The 19,885-nt window shown below is 45.5% G+C and overlaps 1 protein-coding gene across 1 annotated transcript; it reads right to left on the bottom strand.

Annotated features, from left to right (window-relative positions):
- Positions 1-12,386: 12,386 nt before the first annotated feature.
- Positions 12,387-18,199, bottom strand: LOC134332274 (phospholipase A2-like). Its single transcript, XM_063013843.1, has 4 exons — positions 18,119-18,199; positions 14,573-14,720; positions 12,754-12,887; positions 12,387-12,657 (listed from the first exon to the last, which is right to left on the bottom strand). Exons 2-4 carry the CDS (start codon positions 14,677-14,679, stop codon positions 12,539-12,541), a joined length of 360 nt encoding a protein of 119 aa, XP_062869913.1. The 5' UTR covers positions 14,680-14,720; positions 18,119-18,199; the 3' UTR covers positions 12,387-12,538.
- Between the last annotated feature and the right edge of the window lie 1,686 nt (positions 18,200-19,885).

The raw sequence follows: 19,885 nt of genomic DNA, 5'->3' as shown, positions 1-19,885 counted from the left end.
ATTACTGAAATCGAACCTTTTCCAGTAATATGAAGCACTAATAGTTTCACACCGTGCCATGATGTAAAGAAATTCTAACACAAATAAAAAATATGTTACAAGGACATTTCTAAGGTTCAGGACTCTAGCAAACCACAGCGAGAGCCATTATCTTTAAATAAAGAATACTTAAAAACATTCATTCACTTTCTTAACTGCTTATCCAATTAGGGCCGCAGGGGGCGTCAGTCCATCACAGGGCAGACACAAATACACACACTCATTCACCTATAGGGCAATTCAGTCTCCAACTAACCTGACTGCATGTTTTTGGACTGTGAGAGGAAACCAGAGCTCCCAGAGGGAGAACATGCAAACCGCCTGGGGATCGAATCCAGGACCTTCTTGTTGTGAGGCGACAGTGCTACACACTGAGCCACCGTGCCGCCCCAAAGCGGTAGTAAAACAATGAATAAATGCATTAATTAATTAATTACAGGGTTTAATTGCTATACACACCCAGGCTCGATTACTGCAGTGGAACCTTTTCCGGAAATATGAAGCACTAATAGTTTTAAAAAGCAGCACACTATGCCATGATGTGCCATGTTGTCACAAAGATATTTCCAAGGTTCCGGACTCTAGCAAACCACAGCGAGAACCATTATCTTAAAATTAAGAATGCTTTAAACAGTGGTGACTTAAAATTCAATGTAGGTATTGAAGTAGGTAATGTAGGTACAATTACAATTATAACAATACAATCCAAGCCAATATGGGGCGGGGCTCACAAATACAGACTGTGCAGGGTGTTACATGAACCTAGACATTAAGGGGACAGATCAGTGCATCATTTGTGTCTGTCCTAAGCCTGGATAAATAGGAGGGTGGGTATAAAATGTGCCAAAAATCATCACAACCCAAGCCATTAAGGATTAATGGCCTTTCAGATGGGCCCAACAGTGCCAAATTGGTAGTGATGGGTCCTGAACCAGCAACATTCTGATTAAAAATCCAATACCTTAATGCTACCAAGGCTAAAAGAATGAAAACAGCCCGAGTTATTGGAATGTTATTACTTGATAACATGAATTTATTGTTTGTTGAACCAGCAGCTCCTCCTTATTACTGATTCCACATTCCACACATATTCTCTTCTCATAACAACTGCAGAACTGTGGGAACTGAACCAGATGCAGGTTTAAAGCAGCCGTCACACCAGCAGTCATCGTCCGGGTGTTGGAAATACTGCATGAGCGAATGTTATGACATAAACAGAGCAGCTAATCCAGCTTCAGAGCTTTAGCACCCATCTGAGAACAGCGTCCCTCTGAGTCACGATAAATGATTATACAGACGCACGGGACTCTCTACAAACGTAATCTGATCCAGTTTACTCATGATAATAACAATGATTACGGTTGCAGCTCTCAAATTACGTGTGTATGCACACCCTATTTATGAACTACATTTAAAATATTGGAAGAATAAAAATTAAATGTGAAATGTGGCCTTTATAAATTAGGCTAATGGCATGAACTCAACACTTTTTACAAGTGCACCACTTAATCTGTATATACCGTCCGTATTTGCAAATTTGCACATCAGTATTTGCACACTGCACTATTGCACTATTTACACCAGCACAAACAATAATGTATATATTGTATATAGGTACAGTGGTAGCCTAGTGGGTAGGGCATTGGGCTATCAACTATTTTATTTATACGCATTCATTACCACAGTATTTCTGTGAGGGCGACACAGTGGCTCGGTGGGTAGCACTGTCGCCTCACAACAAGAAGGTCCTGGGTTCGATCCCCGGGCGGGGCGGTCCAGGTCCTCTCTGTGCGGAGTTTGCATGTTCTCCCAGTGTCTGCGTGGGTTTTCTCCGGGAGCTCCGGTTTCCTCCCACAGTCCAAAAGCATGCAGGTTAATCGGAGACACTGAATTGCCCTATAGGTGAATGGGTGTGTGTATGCGCCCTGCCCTGTCCTGTATGTGTTTTTGGTAGCTCTGTGGCTTGGTGGGTAGCACTGTCACGTCACAGCAAGAAGGCCTTGGGTTCGAATCCCAGATAGAGCAGTTCGAGTCCTTTCTGTGTGGAGTTTGCATGTTCTCCCTGTGTCCGTATGGGTTTCCTTTAGGTGCTCCGGTTTCCTTTTACAGTCCGAAGACGTGCAGTCAGGTTAACTGGAGATACTAAAGGTCCCTCTAGGTATGAGCGTGTGTGTCCTGTGATGGACTGGCGACCTGTCCGGGGTGTTTCCTGCACTTCACCCAGTGAACTGGACCCACTGGACCCACTAAATAGGATTAAGCAGTGGTAAAACAGATAATAAATCAATGAATTTTTGTATTAATTTCACTCAATCGAACATTTTGAATGACAATTCATGTTGTCCGCTTGGGTTACTCCAGGGCACTTGTGTTTCCTTCCAGCTTGTAAAAAGCTGTTTTTTTGTTGTACCTGTACATCACCCGATGGTTCGGCTTCCTGACCTGCGGCGTTTCTGCATCGCTGCCGGTGTTTTCCAGTGCTTACCAGGACAAAGCGGTTATTAAAAAGAAATGAGTGTGTCCTTCCCTCCTGTTTTTGTTCCGCTGTGTTGCTGCTGCAGTGCTGTGTGGAATTTCTAGTTATTTTAGAAATGCATTGTGTTTCTAAACTCATTGTACAAGAAACAGAAACAAGTATTCTCACACTTTTGTTTTTGTTTTGTAGTGTGGTTCTGAGTGCAGTGATCCACCTCACATTTACACACAAGGCTTTTAGATTGTTTGCAAGCATTAGGAGATGAATGGAAAACCATACACCAGAGAGAAGTATGGTTACTATATTAAAACTGTATTTATAAAAATAAATATTCATAAAAAAAGATACACAAAACTACAACAGCATATTAGGGCCACTGTAAAAAAATATTTTTAAGTTTTGATTTTGAGAATAAAGTCGTATAAGTTTCGATTTCGAGATTAAAGTCAAAATATTATGAGAATAAAGTCGAGTTCAGAGAAGCACGGGTCTCAGTACCTGGATCGGCATGCAAGCGCCGATGGCAGTTTATAATGAGTGTTATTGTGGTTATCCAATAACCCGTGATCATTTTTGGGTGGCTGTTTGTATTGTATGCTTCCATCCACCTGACATGATGACTAAACCCATCAATGCAATCATTTTAGTTTATCGTACGAGTCCATAAGGCTTGGTTGAAGTACTGGCGGCGACGACCGGTGGTGCACGTTCTCCTAAATAAACACAGATTATTGCAAAGCCATTTTATTGTCCTTATACTAATAACAAACCGGTGCTGATGTGCAGGAGATCTGGGATTTCTTTATTTGTGAAACCGATATGAAAGTACAAATCATGAACATCCCTCATTTTAACACAAGGAAGTTGCTATGGTCATAATATTTCCACTTTAATCTCGTAATTATTTCGTCTTTAATCTCGAAATCGAAACTTAAAAAAATATTTTTCTTTAAAGTGGCCCTAATACGCCATCGTACAAAACAGAGTTTTTAAATGAGCATTTTATTTATTGATGGTTTAAGTTCAGAAACAATTAACCAAATTTGATTGATAATTGGATTTCAGGGCAGTGCTATAGCTCAGCACTTAAAGTACTCAGCTAATAATCCAAAGGTTGTTGGTTTAAGCCCCACCACTGCCAAAATGCCATTATCGGGTCCCTAAGCAAGGCCCCTAACCCTCAATTGCTTAAATTTTATTTACTCATAAATAATTGTAAGTCACTTTGGATAATAGTGTCTGCTAAATGCCCTAAAATGTAAAATGTAAATGGCTTTAATGAATCAGTAAATAATAATAATAAATAATAATAACAATATAATAGTAATAATAATACACCTAGTAATAATAATAATAATAATATTTAAAATAATTATAATAATAGTGATAACAGCAATACTGATAATAATAATAACACTAATACACTTAGTAATAAAATAATAATATTTTAAAATAATTATAACAATAGTGATAATAGCAATATGGATGATGATGATGATAATAATAATAATAATAATAATAATAATAATAATAATAATAATAATAATAACTGATAAACGCTGTAATCAAACTGTGCATGATGTTGCATGTTGGAATCTTTCTGTGTCCAGGCACAGTACACATACATATACATACATATAGAAGCTGTTAGGATCCGCCAGCACTTACCTTTTATTTTCAGGGTTTCCCAGCGTTTTGTTTTTATTCCGGTTTGTATTTTGTTTTTCTCCGTTTTCTTTAGTTTCCCCGATCGCTTTTGTTCTTGGTGGTGGTTTGCGTTTGTTGTCCCGTTTTGCTCCCTTCTCCCCCTAGCGGCCTGGAGCGGTACTGTTTTCGGAGGTGGCTGCGGTACCAGCCAATAGATCGCTGGAGGGCGGACCCCTCACACACCTGCGCCTCATTCCTCATCTCATCAACTCCTGCATTTAAACGCCGGCTTTTCTCTCACTCGTCGCCAGATTGTCTGCTTGCCATACGACCTTCCCCCCCCGTTCCTGCGTTCCTGCCGTTCCTGGTTCTCCTGTATTCCTGCCGTTCTTGGTTCTCCTGCGTTCCTGCCGTTCCTGGTTCTCCTGTGTTCCTGCCGTTCCTGGTTCTCCTGCCATTCCTGGTCATCCTGCATTCCGGTTCATCACTCCTGGTCATCAGTCCGCCCTGCAGTTCCCCGGCGCTTCCAGTACCGCTCCTGCCGCTCCCCTCTCGTTTTCTGTTATCTTTTTGGTTGTTTGTTTTGGTCGTTTATTTATTATTTGTTTAAATAAATATCGTATTATCACTTCTGGGTTTTGTTGTTTGTGCACTCGCCTTTGGGTTCCCCCCTAGTCCTTGGTGGGTTATTAACTAACCCTAACAGTACAATCTGGCCACCATGGAACCCACGGGTGCACAAACGGTTGAGGGGATCCTTATCCGCCATAACCAGATGCTGGGGACACTCAGCCAGCAGCTCGCTGACTTGACCCAGCAGGTAGTACGTTTAATACCTCCTAATCCTGTACCTCTTGCTCCTTCCCAGGTTCCGGTCGTACCTCCGACGGGTCCCGTGGTTCCAGGGTCCTCCGTGGAAACACCTGTCCCCAACCCCGAGCCCTTCTGTGGAGACCTGGAGAGGTGCAGAGGGTTTTTGTTCCAATGCGAATCCATTTTCCGTCAGCGTCCCACTACCTTTGCCACCGAGGCCAGTAAGGTGGCCTTTATTATTGGTCACCTGAGAGGCAGGGCCCTGACCTGGGCCGAAGCGGTACAGTCACAGACGGACCCTCGAGAGGGCTCGTTTGTTGACTTCCTCGCCCGGTTCAGGACAGTGTTTGACCACCCGGATTATTCGGGGAGTGCCTCTTCCCGACTATTTTCCCTGCGCCAAGGTTCCCGGTCCGTGGCTGATTATTCTATTGAGTTCTGGACCTTGGCCGCCGACTCGGGGTGGAACGACGAGGCCCTCCGGGAGGCTTTCCGGCAAGGTCTCATCGACTCCCTGAGGGATGAGTTGGCGGCAAGGGACGAGAGCCCCGACCTCCACTCCCTGGTAGCTCTGGCCATCCGCTTGGATAACCGCCTCCGCAGCCGCCGCCATGAAAGGGCGGCCAGAACCGGTTCCAGGCTACCTTCCCCTTTGACCTGTTCGAGCCCCTCAGAGCCCTCAGGTGCCTCCAGTGTTGCCCCTATACCCTTAGTACCAATGCCTGAACCCATGCAGTTGGGGCGTGCCCGGTTAACCCCCCAGGAGCGGGCTAACCGCTTCAGGGCCGGGCAATGCCTTTATTGTGGTCAGGCAGGCCATATTCTCCGGGCATGCCCTGTCCGGCCAAAAGAGGGCGCCCGTCAGTAGCCGTGGGGGTACTGGCGGGCGACTCTCAGCTATCCCCCCTCCCACAATTATCCCAATCCTCCCAGCAACGCCACCTCCGCATGCAGGCAACCCTTTGTTGCCATGGCTGCTCGGTCCCTCTCCAGGCCTTGGTGGACTCGGGTGCGGAGGACAACCTGTTAGACGAAGGGCTGGCAAGTCAGCTGGGGGGGACCCTGGAGCCCCTGGACCCTCCTATCACTGCGCGAGCCCTGGATGGACGGATCATTGCCCGGGTGACCCACCGTACCGCGCCTTTGTCCCTGATCCTCTCAGGAAACCACCGGGAGACCCTCTCCTTCGTAGTTATCAAAGCTCCTCAGACCCCCCTGGTCCTAGGCTACCCCTGGTTGGCACGTCACAACCCCCACATCGACTGGGCTCGTGGACGAGTTGTGGCTTGGAGCGACTTTTGCCACGCCAATTGTCTGGTCTCCGCCATCCCTCAGCCGGGGAACGGGACAAGCACCACCCCCTCTGCAGCATCCCCTGACCTGTCCAAGGTGCCCCGGGAGTACCACTTCCTCCGCGAGGTGTTCAGCAAGTACCGGGCCCAGTCTCTACCCCCTCACCGACCCTACGATTGTGCCATCGACTTGCTGCCTGGTGCCCCACTGCCTACCAGTCGGCTCTATAACCTCTCTCGTGCTGAGAGGAGCACGATGGAGAGCTACATCTCGGAGTCTCTGGCCGCCGGAATCATCCGCCCCTCATCATCTCCCTTAGGAGCTGGTTTCTTTTTTGTCGAGAAGAAGGATAAGACCCTGCGGCCATGCATCGACTACCGGGGCCTCAACCAGATCACGGTCAAGAACCGGTATCCCCTGCCGTTGATGTCGTCGGCCTTTGAACCCCTGCACAGTGCTACCATCTTCACAAAGTTGGACCTGCGTAACGCGTATCACCTGGTGCGGATCCGAGAAGGCGACGAGTGGAAGACGGCGTTCAACACCCCGCTCGGCCACTTCGAGTACCTCGTAATGCCCTTCGGGCTTTGTAACGCCCCAGCAGTCTTCCAAGCCTTGGTCAACGATGTGCTCAGAGACTTCCTCAACCGGTTCGTGTTCGTCTACCTTGACGACATTTTGATTTTTTCCAAGTCCCGGGAAGAACACGGAGCGCATGTCCGGAGGGTCCTCTCTCGGTTATTAGAGAACAGATTGTTCGTCAAGGTCGAGAAGTGTGAGTTCCACGTCGACTCTGTGGAATTCCTCGGGGTCGTTCTGGAGAGCGGCCAGGTTAGAGCCGACCCCCACAAGATCCGAGCGGTCACAGAGTGGCCTACCCCTACCACTCGGAAGGAGCTCCAACGCTTCCTGGGTTTCGCTAACTTCTACCGACGATTCATCCGAAACTACAGCCACGTGGCAGCACCCCTCACTCGCCTCACCTCGACTAAGATTTCCTTCACCTGGCCCCGGGAGGCAGAGGAAGCTTTCCTCCGGCTCAAGACTTTGTTCACTTCCGCCCCCATCCTCATCCAGCCCGACCCCGACAAGCAGTTCGTGGTGGAGGTGGATGCATCCGATACTGGGGTAGGGGCTGTGCTCTCCCAGCGGGTGAGTCCCGAGAACCCTCTGCACCCTTGTGCTTTTTTTTCACGTCGCCTTTCTTCAGCTGAGGCCAATTACGATGTCGGGGACCGTGAGCTACTGGCGGTGAAACTGGCCTTGGAGGAGTGGAGGCACTGGCTGGAGGGGGCCGCTCAGCCCTTTGTCGTCTGGACGGACCACAAGAATTTGTCTTACGTCCAGACGGCAAAGAGGCTGAACGCCAGGCAAGCCAGATGGGCACTGTTCTTCGCCCGTTTTGATTTTACTTTGACCTACCGGCCTGGATCCCGGAACATCAAACCGGACGCCCTCTCTCGCCAGTTTGCCCCGAAGGAAGCCCTCACCTCTTCCGAGACTATCCTCCCGCCGAGTCGACTTGTTGGGCTCCTCACTTGGGACGTTCGTCGTCTAGTCACCGAAGCCCAGGCCCAGGAACCAGACCCCAGGACAGGAACCCAAACCCGTCTCTTCGTCCCGGCCACAGCTCGCTCGCCGGTCCTTCAATGGGCCCATGAGTCCCGCGTCGCCTGCCATCCCGGGACTAGTCGTACCGTATCCTTCCTAAAGAGGCATTTCTGGTGGCCATCCTTGGAGAAGGATGTTGGGGAATTTGTGGCGGCCTGTACCACCTGTGCACGCAGCAAAGCATCCCATCAATCTCCTGCGGGGCTACTTCAGCCTCTCCCTATCCCGAGTCGCCCATGGTCCCATATTGCCTTGGACTTCGTCACGGGCCTTCCGGATTCCAACGGGAACACAGTCATCCTCACCATCGTTGACCGGTTTTCCAAGGCCGTACATTTTGCTGCTCTGCCGAAGCTCCCCACAGCCTTCCAAACAGCAGAACTTTTAGTTAATCTAGTTTTTCGCGTTCATGGAATACCATTGGACATTGTGTCAGACCGAGGACCCCAATTCACCTCCCAGGTTTGGAAGGCCTTCTGCGGGGCGCTGGGCGCCACAGTCAGCCTTTCCTCCGGCTTCCACCCACAGTCCAACGGTCAGGCGGAGAGGACCAACCAGGGCCTGGAGTCGGCCTTACGGTGCATGGCTGCTCGCAACCCCAAGGCCTGGAGCTCCCACCTGGCCTGGGTCGAGTATGCCCACAACTCTCTGGTGTCATCTGCCACAGGATTGTCCCCCTTCGAGGCCTCCTTAGGCTACCAGCCACCACTGTTCCCCGAACAAGAAGCCGATGTGGCAGTCCCCTCTGTTGGGCACCACCTTCGCAGGTGCCGAAGACTCTGGCGCTCCACCAGGACCACCCTCCTGCGCACTCGGGACGCCAACCAGCAGTCGGCCGATCGTCGTAGAAGACCGGCCCCCCCCTATGCTCCTGGTCAAGCTGTCTGGTTGTCCACCCTTCACATCCCCTTGCGTGTCGAGTCTCGGAAACTCTCCCCCCGCTTCATCGGCCCCTACACCGTCGAGAAGATCATCAACCCCACGTCGGTACGACTGAAACTTCCCCGCCACATGCGGATCCACCCCACATTCCACGTCTCCCAGCTCAAGCCCGTGGTTTCCTCACCCTTGAACCCTCCGACCGAACCCCCACCACCCCCCCGGCTCATCGATGGGCATCCGGCATACACGGTTCGCCGGTTGCTGGATGTCCGTAGACGTGGTCGGGGCCTCCAATACCTGGTAGATTGGGAGGGTTATGGGCCTGAGGAGCGGTCGTGGGTTCCCCGGGTTGCCATCCTTGACTCCAACCTGGTCCGTGAGTTCCACCGTCTACATCCCGATAGACCCGGTAGGCCACCTAGAGGTGGCCGTTGAGGGGGGGGTACTGTTAGGATCCGCCAGCACTTACCTTTTATTTTCAGGGTTTCCCAGCGTTTTGTTTTTATTCCGGTTTGTATTTTGTTTTTCTCCGTTTTCTTTAGTTTCCCCGATCGCTTTTGTTCTTGGTGGTGGTTTGCGTTTGTTGTCCCGTTTTGCTCCCTTCTCCCCCTAGCGGCCTGGAGCGGTACTGTTTTCGGAGGTGGCTGCGGTACCAGCCAATAGATCGCTGGAGGGCGGACCCCTCACACACCTGCGCCTCATTCCTCATCTCATCAACTCCTGCATTTAAACGCCGGCTTTTCTCTCACTCGTCGCCAGATTGTCTGCTTGCCATACGACCTTCCCCCCCGTTCCTGCGTTCCTGCCGTTCCTGGTTCTCCTGTATTCCTGCCGTTCTTGGTTCTCCTGCGTTCCTGCCGTTCCTGGTTCTCCTGTGTTCCTGCCGTTCCTGGTTCTCCTGCCATTCCTGGTCATCCTGCATTCCGGTTCATCACTCCTGGTCATCAGTCCGCCCTGCAGTTCCCCGGCGCTTCCAGTACCGCTCCTGCCGCTCCCCTCTCGTTTTCTGTTATCTTTTTGGTTGTTTGTTTTGGTCGTTTATTTATTATTTGTTTAAATAAATATCGTATTATCACTTCTGGGTTTTGTTGTTTGTGCACTCGCCTTTGGGTTCCCCCCTAGTCCTTGGTGGGTTATTAACTAACCCTAACAGAAGCACATTCAACACTGAGGAAACCCAAACTTGTTTGCAAATGACCTGAGAAGAACTGATTATCATTCTGTGTATTGTTTGTTTGTGGAACACTTGTAGTCCTACGTAAAAAGGTTTTGTGATTAGTTTGGTCAGTCTGTTTTTAGTTTTGCCACAACCGACATGTCAGCAGGTTTATTCCTATTTATATTTTAAAACACGAAGGTAGAGGTGTGTGTGCAGTTGTTGTAATGGAGGGAAATAATATTCCTGAAATCTCAACACAGTGTGTTAGTGACCTCTGTTGGCCAAATTTACTATTAAATAAAATTGGATTGGTGAAATGAATCCAGTTCCTTCAGGCTGCAGGATGTACAGTATTTGTGTAGCGCTTTTTCCAGTGGCCATTGTCTCAAAGCAACTTTACAAAATCCAGGATAAAAAACCTAGATGAGCCACTGAGGGCAACAGTGGCATAGAAAATCTCCCCAAATATTCCAAGGAAGAAAGACGTTGAAAAGTTGGTTGTCACCCAATCATCAACTGCTTCAATGTTGTTTCTTGATCAACCATCCAGAAGCCACACCACATCTCAGGGTCTCTCAGGTTTAACCACCAAAATTTTTTTCAAATCTTTATACAAGTCAAGCGCTTTAAGTTATGCTCCTAAAATGCATCCCAGGTTGCCTGTTCATGCACCACCACTGCCAAGTTGCCATTGTTGGGCCCCTGAGCAAGGCCCCTAACCCTCAATAGCTCATAATTGTAAGTCACCTTGGATAACAGCAAATGCCTTAAATGTAAAATGTAAATGGATTTAATTAGTCAATAATAATCATAAAAGTTGTGCTCCTAAAATGCATCTTAGTGTGAAGTCTTTGGGAGTCACACTGGACACACTAGACCTGCTAAATGATATAAAGTAAATCCTTTTGGACCCCAGATTTGGCCAGTTCCTTTTGCTCCATCTATATTATTGTGTACATAATTTTTATTATTTATTTATTTATTTTATTTATTTATTTATTGCATGTATATTTTTGGGAAAAAATGTTTTGATTGTGTTTCTTAGGTTTTTTGTATTATTTATTTAGGTATTTATTTATTTATTATTATTATTATTATTATTATTATTATTATTATTTTGTTATTTAGTACTAATGTGACCAGGCATCTATATTAAAAAAAATGTTTATATTGTGTACATTATGTTTTTATTTATTTATTGTTTGTTTGTTTGTTATTTAGTACTAATGTGACAGGGCAGTTATAAAAGCATTTCACAGATAGTTGTACCATGTTTGACCTGTATGTGACAAATATTAAAATAATAATTTATGAGATAATAATTGATAATAAAATGTGACTTTTACCATGCTTGTGGTCTCTAACCTGTCTAGGTCGTCCACAGCCGTAGTCCACAAAGTCTCTGATTGGCTAACCGACTCAAACCGAATAAACATAACAGTTAACAACACAGTTTAAGTCATTTTAAACCTGCACTTGCCAAATGTGATGCTGAGAAGAAGCAGCAGACCAGACTGAATGATCTTCATGGTGTTCACAGTGTCTGATTTACTAAAATTCATGACTCGAGCTCTACTTATGTAGTCAAAACTCATCCTTGAATACATGTAAAGATAACAGAGGACTTAGTAGCTGGAGATTCTGAAATCTTAACAAGCTTTCCCCAATCAGGACGCTCAAGGAAACGTACTAACAGCAGAGAGAACAAAATGACCAGCAACAGGACTCAGGAAGATTATTGGGCTCGGATGTCAACATATTGGAATGGTAGTGGACAAAATAATAGAAACAAATTGTGCAGGTATGAGTGGATCAGACACAGCAGCGCTGCAGGAGTGTTTAAACACCTCACTGTCCCTGCTGGACTGAGAATCGTCCACCAACCAAAATTATATAGCAAACAGCACCCCGTGGGCAGCGTCCTGTGACCACTGATGAAGGTCTAGAAGATGGCCGACTCAAACAGCAGCAATAGATGAGCGATCGTCTCTGACTTTACATCTACGAGGTGGACCAACTAGGTAGGAGTGTCTAATAGAGTGGACAGTGAGTGGACACGGGATTTACAAACTCCAGCAGCGCTGCTGTGTCTGATCCACTCATACCAGCACAACACACACTAACACACCACCACCATGTCGGTGTCACTGCAGTGCTGAGAATCATCCACCACCTAAATAATACCTGCTCTGTGGGGGTCCTGTGGGGGTCCTGACCATTGAAGAACAGCATGAAAAGGGGGCTAACAAAGCATGCAGAGAAACAGATGGACTACAGTCAGTAATTGTAGAACTACAAAGTGCTTCTATATGGTAAGTGGAGCTGATAAAATGGACAGCGAGGTGGTTTTAATGTTATGGCTGATCAGTGTAGGTGGCAAACATGCAGTATTTACTGTTGGCATTAAAATAAAGAGGCATAAACGAAAGAAACTCAGTCTCGTGACAGTTGCTTGATACGTAATTCTGTTTATTGAGTACTGTTAGAAACGTAAGATTAGTACGGTTAGGTGGATTAGGCGTTAGAGGTCAATTAATCCCCAAATTCTAGTGTAAATAATTGCCAAGAGTCTGAACTAGTCACTTTCCACCACAGCATGCCACTTATTTATCTGGAACTTATTTGCAGCGATCACTGGGCAGGTGCTTGTGCTCCTCGTTGTACTCTGACCTCGCGAAGCATTCGGCGGCCACCCGGTCGCACTCACAGATAAACATTTCACACTCGTTATTGTTGCCTGAAAAAAAAAAGAAGACGAATGTGTTCAGGAACGATTCCCACCCAATAAACTATTAGTATTTAGTACGTCTCTGCTCGCTGGATTCTTACTCACTTTTGCATGTGAGTGTTTTGGTGGCCGTGTCACAGCTGTAGGCGTAGATCTCAGTGTAAGGGTTGTCCAGGATTGGCCAGCAGGCGTCGTGCTGCATGGCATTGCTGTAGCACTTGTCATGAACCTGGCAGCATCTGTCAAAGGTTTTAGGAAGAGGTGGCATGTATTACTAATGCCATGCTGAATAATGCTTGATAAATGCTCATTTAAATCTGGATTTGTACTTTTATTATTATTATTATTAACAACAACAACAATATTAATACAACATTACAAGTAAAATGAAAACCTGATGTTCATTTGTTTTAGTTTCTAGTAAAATGTAACATCCTGTTAAAATAAATAAATAAATTAAATAAATAAAGATAGAATGAATGTCATAGGGCAGCACGGTGGCTCGGTTGGTAGCACTGTCGCCTCACAGCAAGAAGGTCCTGGGTTCGATCCCCAGGCGGGACAGTTCGGGTTCTTTCTGTGTGGAGTTTGCATGTTCTTCCCGTGTCTGCAAGCTCAGTCAAGTTAATTGGAGACACTGAATTGCCCTATATGTGAATGTGTGTGTGTGTGTGTGTGTGTGTGTGTGTGTGTCTGCCCTGCGATGGACTGGCGCCCCATCCAGGGTGTTACTGTGTGCCTTGCGCCCATTGAAAAGTTAGGATAGACTCCAGCACCCCCCGCAACCCTGATTGGATAAGCGGTTAAGACACTGAGTGAGTGAGTGAATGCCATAGAAAGAGCCGTTAAAGACAAATAAACACGACATTTACATTTTCAGTATTTAGCAGACGCTGTTATCCAAAACGACATACAGTACTGTGACAGTATACAGTCTAAGCAATTGAGGACCTAGGGCCTTGCTCTAGGGCCCAACAGCAGCAACCCTGGCAGTGGTGGGACTTGAACCAGCAGCCTTCTGATTACTAGTCCAGTACCTTAACCACTAGGCTACAGCGTCCCAACGCCCATCACTAAATTGATGGAACTGTAATAGCATGGATGGGAAAATTTTAGTTTAACCTAATCCAAGATGTTTGGTTCAAGTCCCTCCACTGCTGGGTTGTCACTGTTGGACCCTTGAGCAAGGCTTTTAACCTTCAATTGCTTAGACAGTATACTGTCACGATGCTGTAAGTCGCTTTAGATAAAAGCGTCTGCTAAATGCCAAAAATATAAACGTAAATATAAATTGTGATGTTATGTGATGGATGCTGTCATCTTCTGACTGAAGGGGCACAAATTCCCACAGACATACAATGGATCTTCAAAAAGTTTCCACACTTTTATATTTTGGTTATAAGCGGTGAGGGTGTAGTAGGAGGAGTAATCTGTCGTGTCTGAGAGACTGAGAGACGCTTATAGTCCGGATTTAGCTCCATCTGATTTACAACTATTTGGACACTCGAAGAAGCTTTTCATGTGATGATGATGTGAAAGCAGCGGCGCATCAGTGGCTCAACCAAACCCATTTTTTGATGATGGCATTAAAAAGTTGGAAGGTGACGATGTAGAAAAGTGATAGAGTTTTTTTTTTAATTCTTAATAAATTGAGTTTTAAAAGTGCAGAAACTTTTTGAAGAACCCTCGTGCTATACCTCTATACTACAGGTCTTGTGAGAAGCCTTTTTCAGAAGGTATTTAATAAACTGTTTGGTACAGTAATATTCACTGTCAGATTGCGTCTATTTTTGGCTCGTACGTGGATCTGTGGCGCTGGAACAGAATAAAATTGTGGCATAACTAAATTGGATCAGAAAATTCAGTCAAACTTAAATTCTCTATATATTTGGAATACGCAGACAGACAGAATGTGATTACCAACCTGTCCAGTTCATCCACCGGGGTGCCGGAGCCACCATAGCCACAGTAGCAGCCGTAGTCGGCATAGTCCAGGGTGGGCCAGCTCTCAGGCTTGACGCAGATGATCATGGCTCTAAACTGCCACAAGGCCCTGTAGTCCAAAGCTTGAGCTAAATTAAACACATACACAGATAGAAGTTACACCAGAAACCAAACGTATCCTGCATACCAAATAAACGCCACAAATGTTCCCACCAGCGACAGTGCTACCCACCGAGCCACCGTGCCGCCCTAACCATATACAGCAGAATTATAATCGTACACGGCCTTCCTGTCATAACGAAGTCCTGTCGAAGTAGTTTTACCTGTAAATAATACTTGTAAAAGTGTGAGGGAGGAAAAAATAAGTAAAAAACAATTTTAAAACATAATTGTATTTAAAACATAGTTTGGTTGAGAAATTGCTTGCTCCAGCCAATATGCTACAGAAAATAGCAGTTTAAAGACTATATAAACTAAATGCCCTCTCCTCAAATAAACAAACACAATTCCACAAAAGTTGGGACAATAGAAAACTTAAATTAAACAGCCAGGTATTTAAATAAAAAAAAATGCAAAGGCTATTTAATATTATTATTTATCACTGTATTATGTCACTTTTCCTTTTAACAACATTCTACAGTCATTATGGAAGTGAGGGCACCAAATACCGTTCCATTTATTAGGCTACAGAAAATAACAGTAAGTAAACATAATTGGTTGGCGAGCTCATCACCAAACAAAGCCAAACAAAGCAGTTCATGAGGAACCATCAGCTCACAAACTGATTCGTTTCAGACAAACACAAGAGTTCGGTTCATTCATTCATAAGAAATGAATGAATAAGACGGAAAAGACGGAACAAAAGCTTGAGCTCGGAGATATACGAGATATACTAGAATGCATCCTAGACCCTAAACTCAGGACTGCAGAGCCACCTACATGTCCCAGTCCTCGCCTCCGCCCCGTGTGCCTTTCCTGAGCTTTAAGACAGTTATTTTACAGTTATTAAAAAAGGTTGAGAGTTCAAATCCCAGCTCTGCCATGCAGCCACTGTTGGGCCCTTGAGCGAGGCCCTTAACCCTCTGAGCTCCAGTGGTGCTGTACGATGGCTGAATTTCATTGTACTGTATATGTATATATGACACATAAAGGCGTTCTATATTCTATACTCTATATTCTACACTCTATATTCTATTTTATGAAGGAAGTTCTTGCACTTGCCAACAGTGAGGCCAAGAGCCAGCAGGAGAAGCGAGTGGAGGGTCTTCATGGTGTCCAGTGGAGATCTTCTCAAACACGTGGCTCAGCCAGTTCTCTTTATGTAGCCATAACACAACCTTGAACGATTGGACGGGCGCAGATAATGGCCAGCGGCGGCTCAGCGCACATTTGGGTTCTCGGTTGGAAATTCTCACGATCAGACGGGTCTCGCCTTATCTCGGCGTTAGGATTTTTTGATCCTGTTTCAATTTTTAAATAGATGTGTTCCCTGGAGCAGGGTTCATCCAAGGTTCAGCACACATACACTGTATGGACAAAAGTATTGGGACACTCCATCTAATTACCAAATTGATCATATAGATCATAAGGAATTGATATGCTTCTGACTTTGCATAAAGCTCGGTAACTCCAGTGGACTGGACAGAGACCTGAACTGGAATGAACCAGAACATCAACCGAGGCCTTCTTGACCAACATCGGTGCTCTTTTGACTGAATGGGCACAAATTCCAGCAGACATACTTCAAACTCTTGTGTTGTGAGAAGCCTTCTCAGAAAAGCGGCTGTTGTTCCAGCTGAAAAGATCACACAGAGGTCACTCTATTTTAACTCCATTTGTTTTCGAAGTAGGACAATCAACAAGCTCATGGTCTGGTGTCCAAATACTTTTGACCACTTCTAATTTGAAGCCTCGTTAATTAAAGCTTGACTTGAAATGGCCACACAAGTCATCCACTGATCGCTTCTTTTCACCTTCCAGGGAGGGGGTCTCACAGAGTGCAGTAATGCGTGCGGAAAGTCACGCACTGCCATCTGAGATAAGCCCCCCCCCCCATGCCCACGCAGGCCCTTCGATCGGTCAGTGTAGCCAGTGTAGGCGAGCCGCTGAAGAAGACTGTGATTTTCACAAACCAGTTCCACAAAAGTTGGGACAGTAGTACATTTAAATATATGCACCGTGCAAAGACAGAATATGTACCAACATGCTATAAAAATATTGGGACAGGGGCTTGTTTATCACTTTATTATGTCACCTTGTCAGGGTCGTAGCAGGTCTGGTTCTATCAGGGAACACTGGGAGCAAGGAAGGCGCAAATCCTTTGCATAGACAAACCTATATTGTCGCCCGACCGGTTGATAGCAAAACAAAAATTAAACTCTGGATCTATAGTATATAATGACATTGAATATTGCAATATACGCTGTACCAGGGTTCGAATCTCAGTGGTGGTGGGCTAGCGTAAAGGCTGCTGTATCACCTGAGGTCCTCCATTATTGTGATATAGGATTTAACATCAGCCATAACATTAAAACCACCTCCTTGTTTCTACACTCACTGTCCATTTTATCAGCTCCACTTACCATATAGAAGCACTTTGTAGTTCTACAATTACTGACTGTAGTCCATCTGTTTCACTGCATGCTTTGTTACCCTTTCATCCTGTTCTTCAATGGTCAGGACCCCCACAGAGCAGGTATTATTTAGGTGGTTTATCATTCTCAGCACTGCAGTGACAGTGACATCAGGTCAGAGATCGGACACAGCAGCGCTGCTGGAGGTTTTAAACACCGTGTCCACTCACTGTCCACTCTATTAGACACGCCTACCTAGTTGGTCCACCTTGTAGATGTAAAGTCAGAGACGATCGCTCATCTATTGCTGCTGTTTGAGTCGGTCATCTTCTAGACCTTCATCAGCGGTCACAGGACGCTGCCCACGGGGCGCTGTTGGCTGGATATATTTTTGGTTGGTGGACTATTCTCAGTCCAGCAGTGACAGTGAGGTGTTTAAAAACTCCAGCAGCGCTGCTGTCTGATCCACTCATACCAGCACAACACACACTAACACACCACCACCATGTCAGTGTCACTGCAGTGCTGAGAATGATCCATTACCTAAATAATACCTGCTCTGTGGTGGTCCTGTGGGGGTCCTGACCATTGAAGAACAGCATGCAGAGAAACAGATGGACTACAGTCAGTAATTGTAGAACTACAAAGTGTTTCTATATGGTAAGTGGAGCTGATAAAATGGACAGTGAGTGTAGAAACAAGGAGGTGGTCATAATGTTATGCCTCATCAGTGTATACAGCAGCTAATGTGCATTTTTGAACGTTACAGCTAGCAGAAAGCATCAGACAAAGTATAAAGCATGCTAAAATATTTACTATGTTACGTAACTCCAGCACTAAGGGGAGTTTATCGTCCAGTCCTGATGGATCACACCACTACACCGTATGCTTTTCTTCTCAGGAACACTTCGATAATGCAGAATATTTTCTTTCTGAACTGCTTCAATTCTCACCGTTCTAACACCTAAATATTCCAGGAATGAAAATATCAGCTCGAACGGTCAGAAAGTCACGCAGTCCGTAAAGAACCTGGAATATAAATGGAAATACAGAAATACATAAGCAACGAGAAATCAGGCTGCAGTATGATTAGACCTTCATGATACAAATACACCGATCAGGCATAACATGACCAACTTTCTAATATTGTGTTGGTCCCCCTTTTGCTGCCAAAACAGCCCTGCGACTGTGATGCTCTGTGTATTCTGACACCTTTCTATCAGAACCAGCATGAACTTCTTCAGCAGTTTGAGCTACAGTAGCTCGTCACATGTATCAGTGAGCCTTGTTCCTTCCTTGGAGCACTTTTGATAGGTAATGACCACTGCAGACCGGGAACACCCCACAAGAGCTGCAGTTTTGGAGATGCTCTGACCCAGTCGTCTAGCCATCACAATCTGGCCCTCAGATCCTCACGCTCGTCCATTTTTCCTGCTTCTAACATCAACTTTGAGGATAAAATGTTCACTTGCTGCCTAATATATCCCCCCCACTAACAGGTGCCGTGATGAAGAGATAATCAGTGTTATTCACTTCACCTGTCAGTGCTCATAATGTTACTTACATTGTCGGTGTAAATAAATAAATAAACAAAGGACAACGGCTTTAATGGTAGCAGGTTTTTATTCTTGTAAAACTAAATAATATATAAATAATATATTAAGACACTCTACTGCAAATCATTAGTCAGGCATTTCAAAAAGAAAAATATAAAAAAGAAAAACATAATAAGCTGTTCCCTTTACCAAGAAGCATTATTATGATTTAAATAACATTATAAACCATCACAGATATTCAGCTGAAATAATATTTACATATTTTGTACCTTTAAGTTCATCCATTCTGCACTAAAGAGACAAAACGCACACAAGCTGCACTAACAAAGTAACTAAATAATGTGGATTATTCACCATATGACCACCAAGTATCTGGACACCTGACCATAAGCTTGTTGGACGTCCCATTTAAAAAACAAATGGTATTAAAATATCGAGACCTCTGTGTGATTTTTTTCAGCTAGAATAACAGACGCTCTTCTGAGGAGGCTTCTCACAAGACTTTGAAGTTTGTCTGTGGGAATTTGTGCCCATTCAGTGCACCTGATGTTAGGCGAGAAAGCCTCAGTCGATGTTCCGGTTCATTCCAGGGCTGTTGAGTGGGGCTGAGGTCAGAACTCTGTGCAGGACACTGGAGTTTCTTTAAAGCAAACTTTACTTGAAGTATTAATAGATCTCGCTTTGTCATGCTGAAACGGGAAATGGCCTTCCCTAAAGTGTTGCTGCACAGCTTTCTTTTATATAACTGATTTATTACACCGGTTAGTAACTGTTGTGGCTGAAACACATGAATCTAATAATTAGAAGGGGCGTCCCAATACTTTTGCCCATATAGTGTATTTTACTACACTTTAAATAAACAGGTTTTGGAAATTAGACCAACAGGTTTATCCTGGTCAGGGTCGTTGTGGGTCCGGTTCCCCTGGGATCACTACCCTGGACAGGGCAGCAAACTTTCGCAGACCATTGGCCACCACTCTCCCCCACCTCAGTTCCTTTCCCAGACATCGCCAATCATGTCTGTGCAGGCGCCCAGCTGGACAAAAGCACAAGTGATATTCAAACCCGGATCAAGGCAGTGGTGGGCTAGCGTAATCAAACACTACATGGCCGAAAGAATGTAGACACCCTCCTAATTATTGAGCTCAGCTGTATAAGCCATCT

Source organism: Trichomycterus rosablanca, chromosome 18 (genome assembly GCF_030014385.1).
Source record: "Trichomycterus rosablanca isolate fTriRos1 chromosome 18, fTriRos1.hap1, whole genome shotgun sequence".
In the NCBI taxonomy this organism is placed as follows: Eukaryota; Metazoa; Chordata; class Actinopteri; order Siluriformes; family Trichomycteridae; genus Trichomycterus; species Trichomycterus rosablanca.
Note: the sequence above shows the minus strand (reverse complement) of the source record. Positions and strands in the feature narration are given on the sequence as shown.

Excerpts from the sequence above, each read along its gene's own strand:
- LOC134332274 (XM_063013843.1), bottom strand. The coding sequence starts at position 14,679 with ATGATCATCTGCGTCAAGCCTGAGAGCTGGCCCACCCTGGACTATGCC. Across the intron at positions 12,888-14,572 it reads CCGGTGGATGAACTGGACAG|ATGCTGCCAGGTTCATGACA; the intron begins GTTGGTAATCAC and ends AACCTTTGACAG. Across the intron at positions 12,658-12,753 it reads CAAAACACTCACATGCAAAA|GCAACAATAACGAGTGTGAA; the intron begins GTGAGTAAGAAT and ends TTTTTTTTTCAG.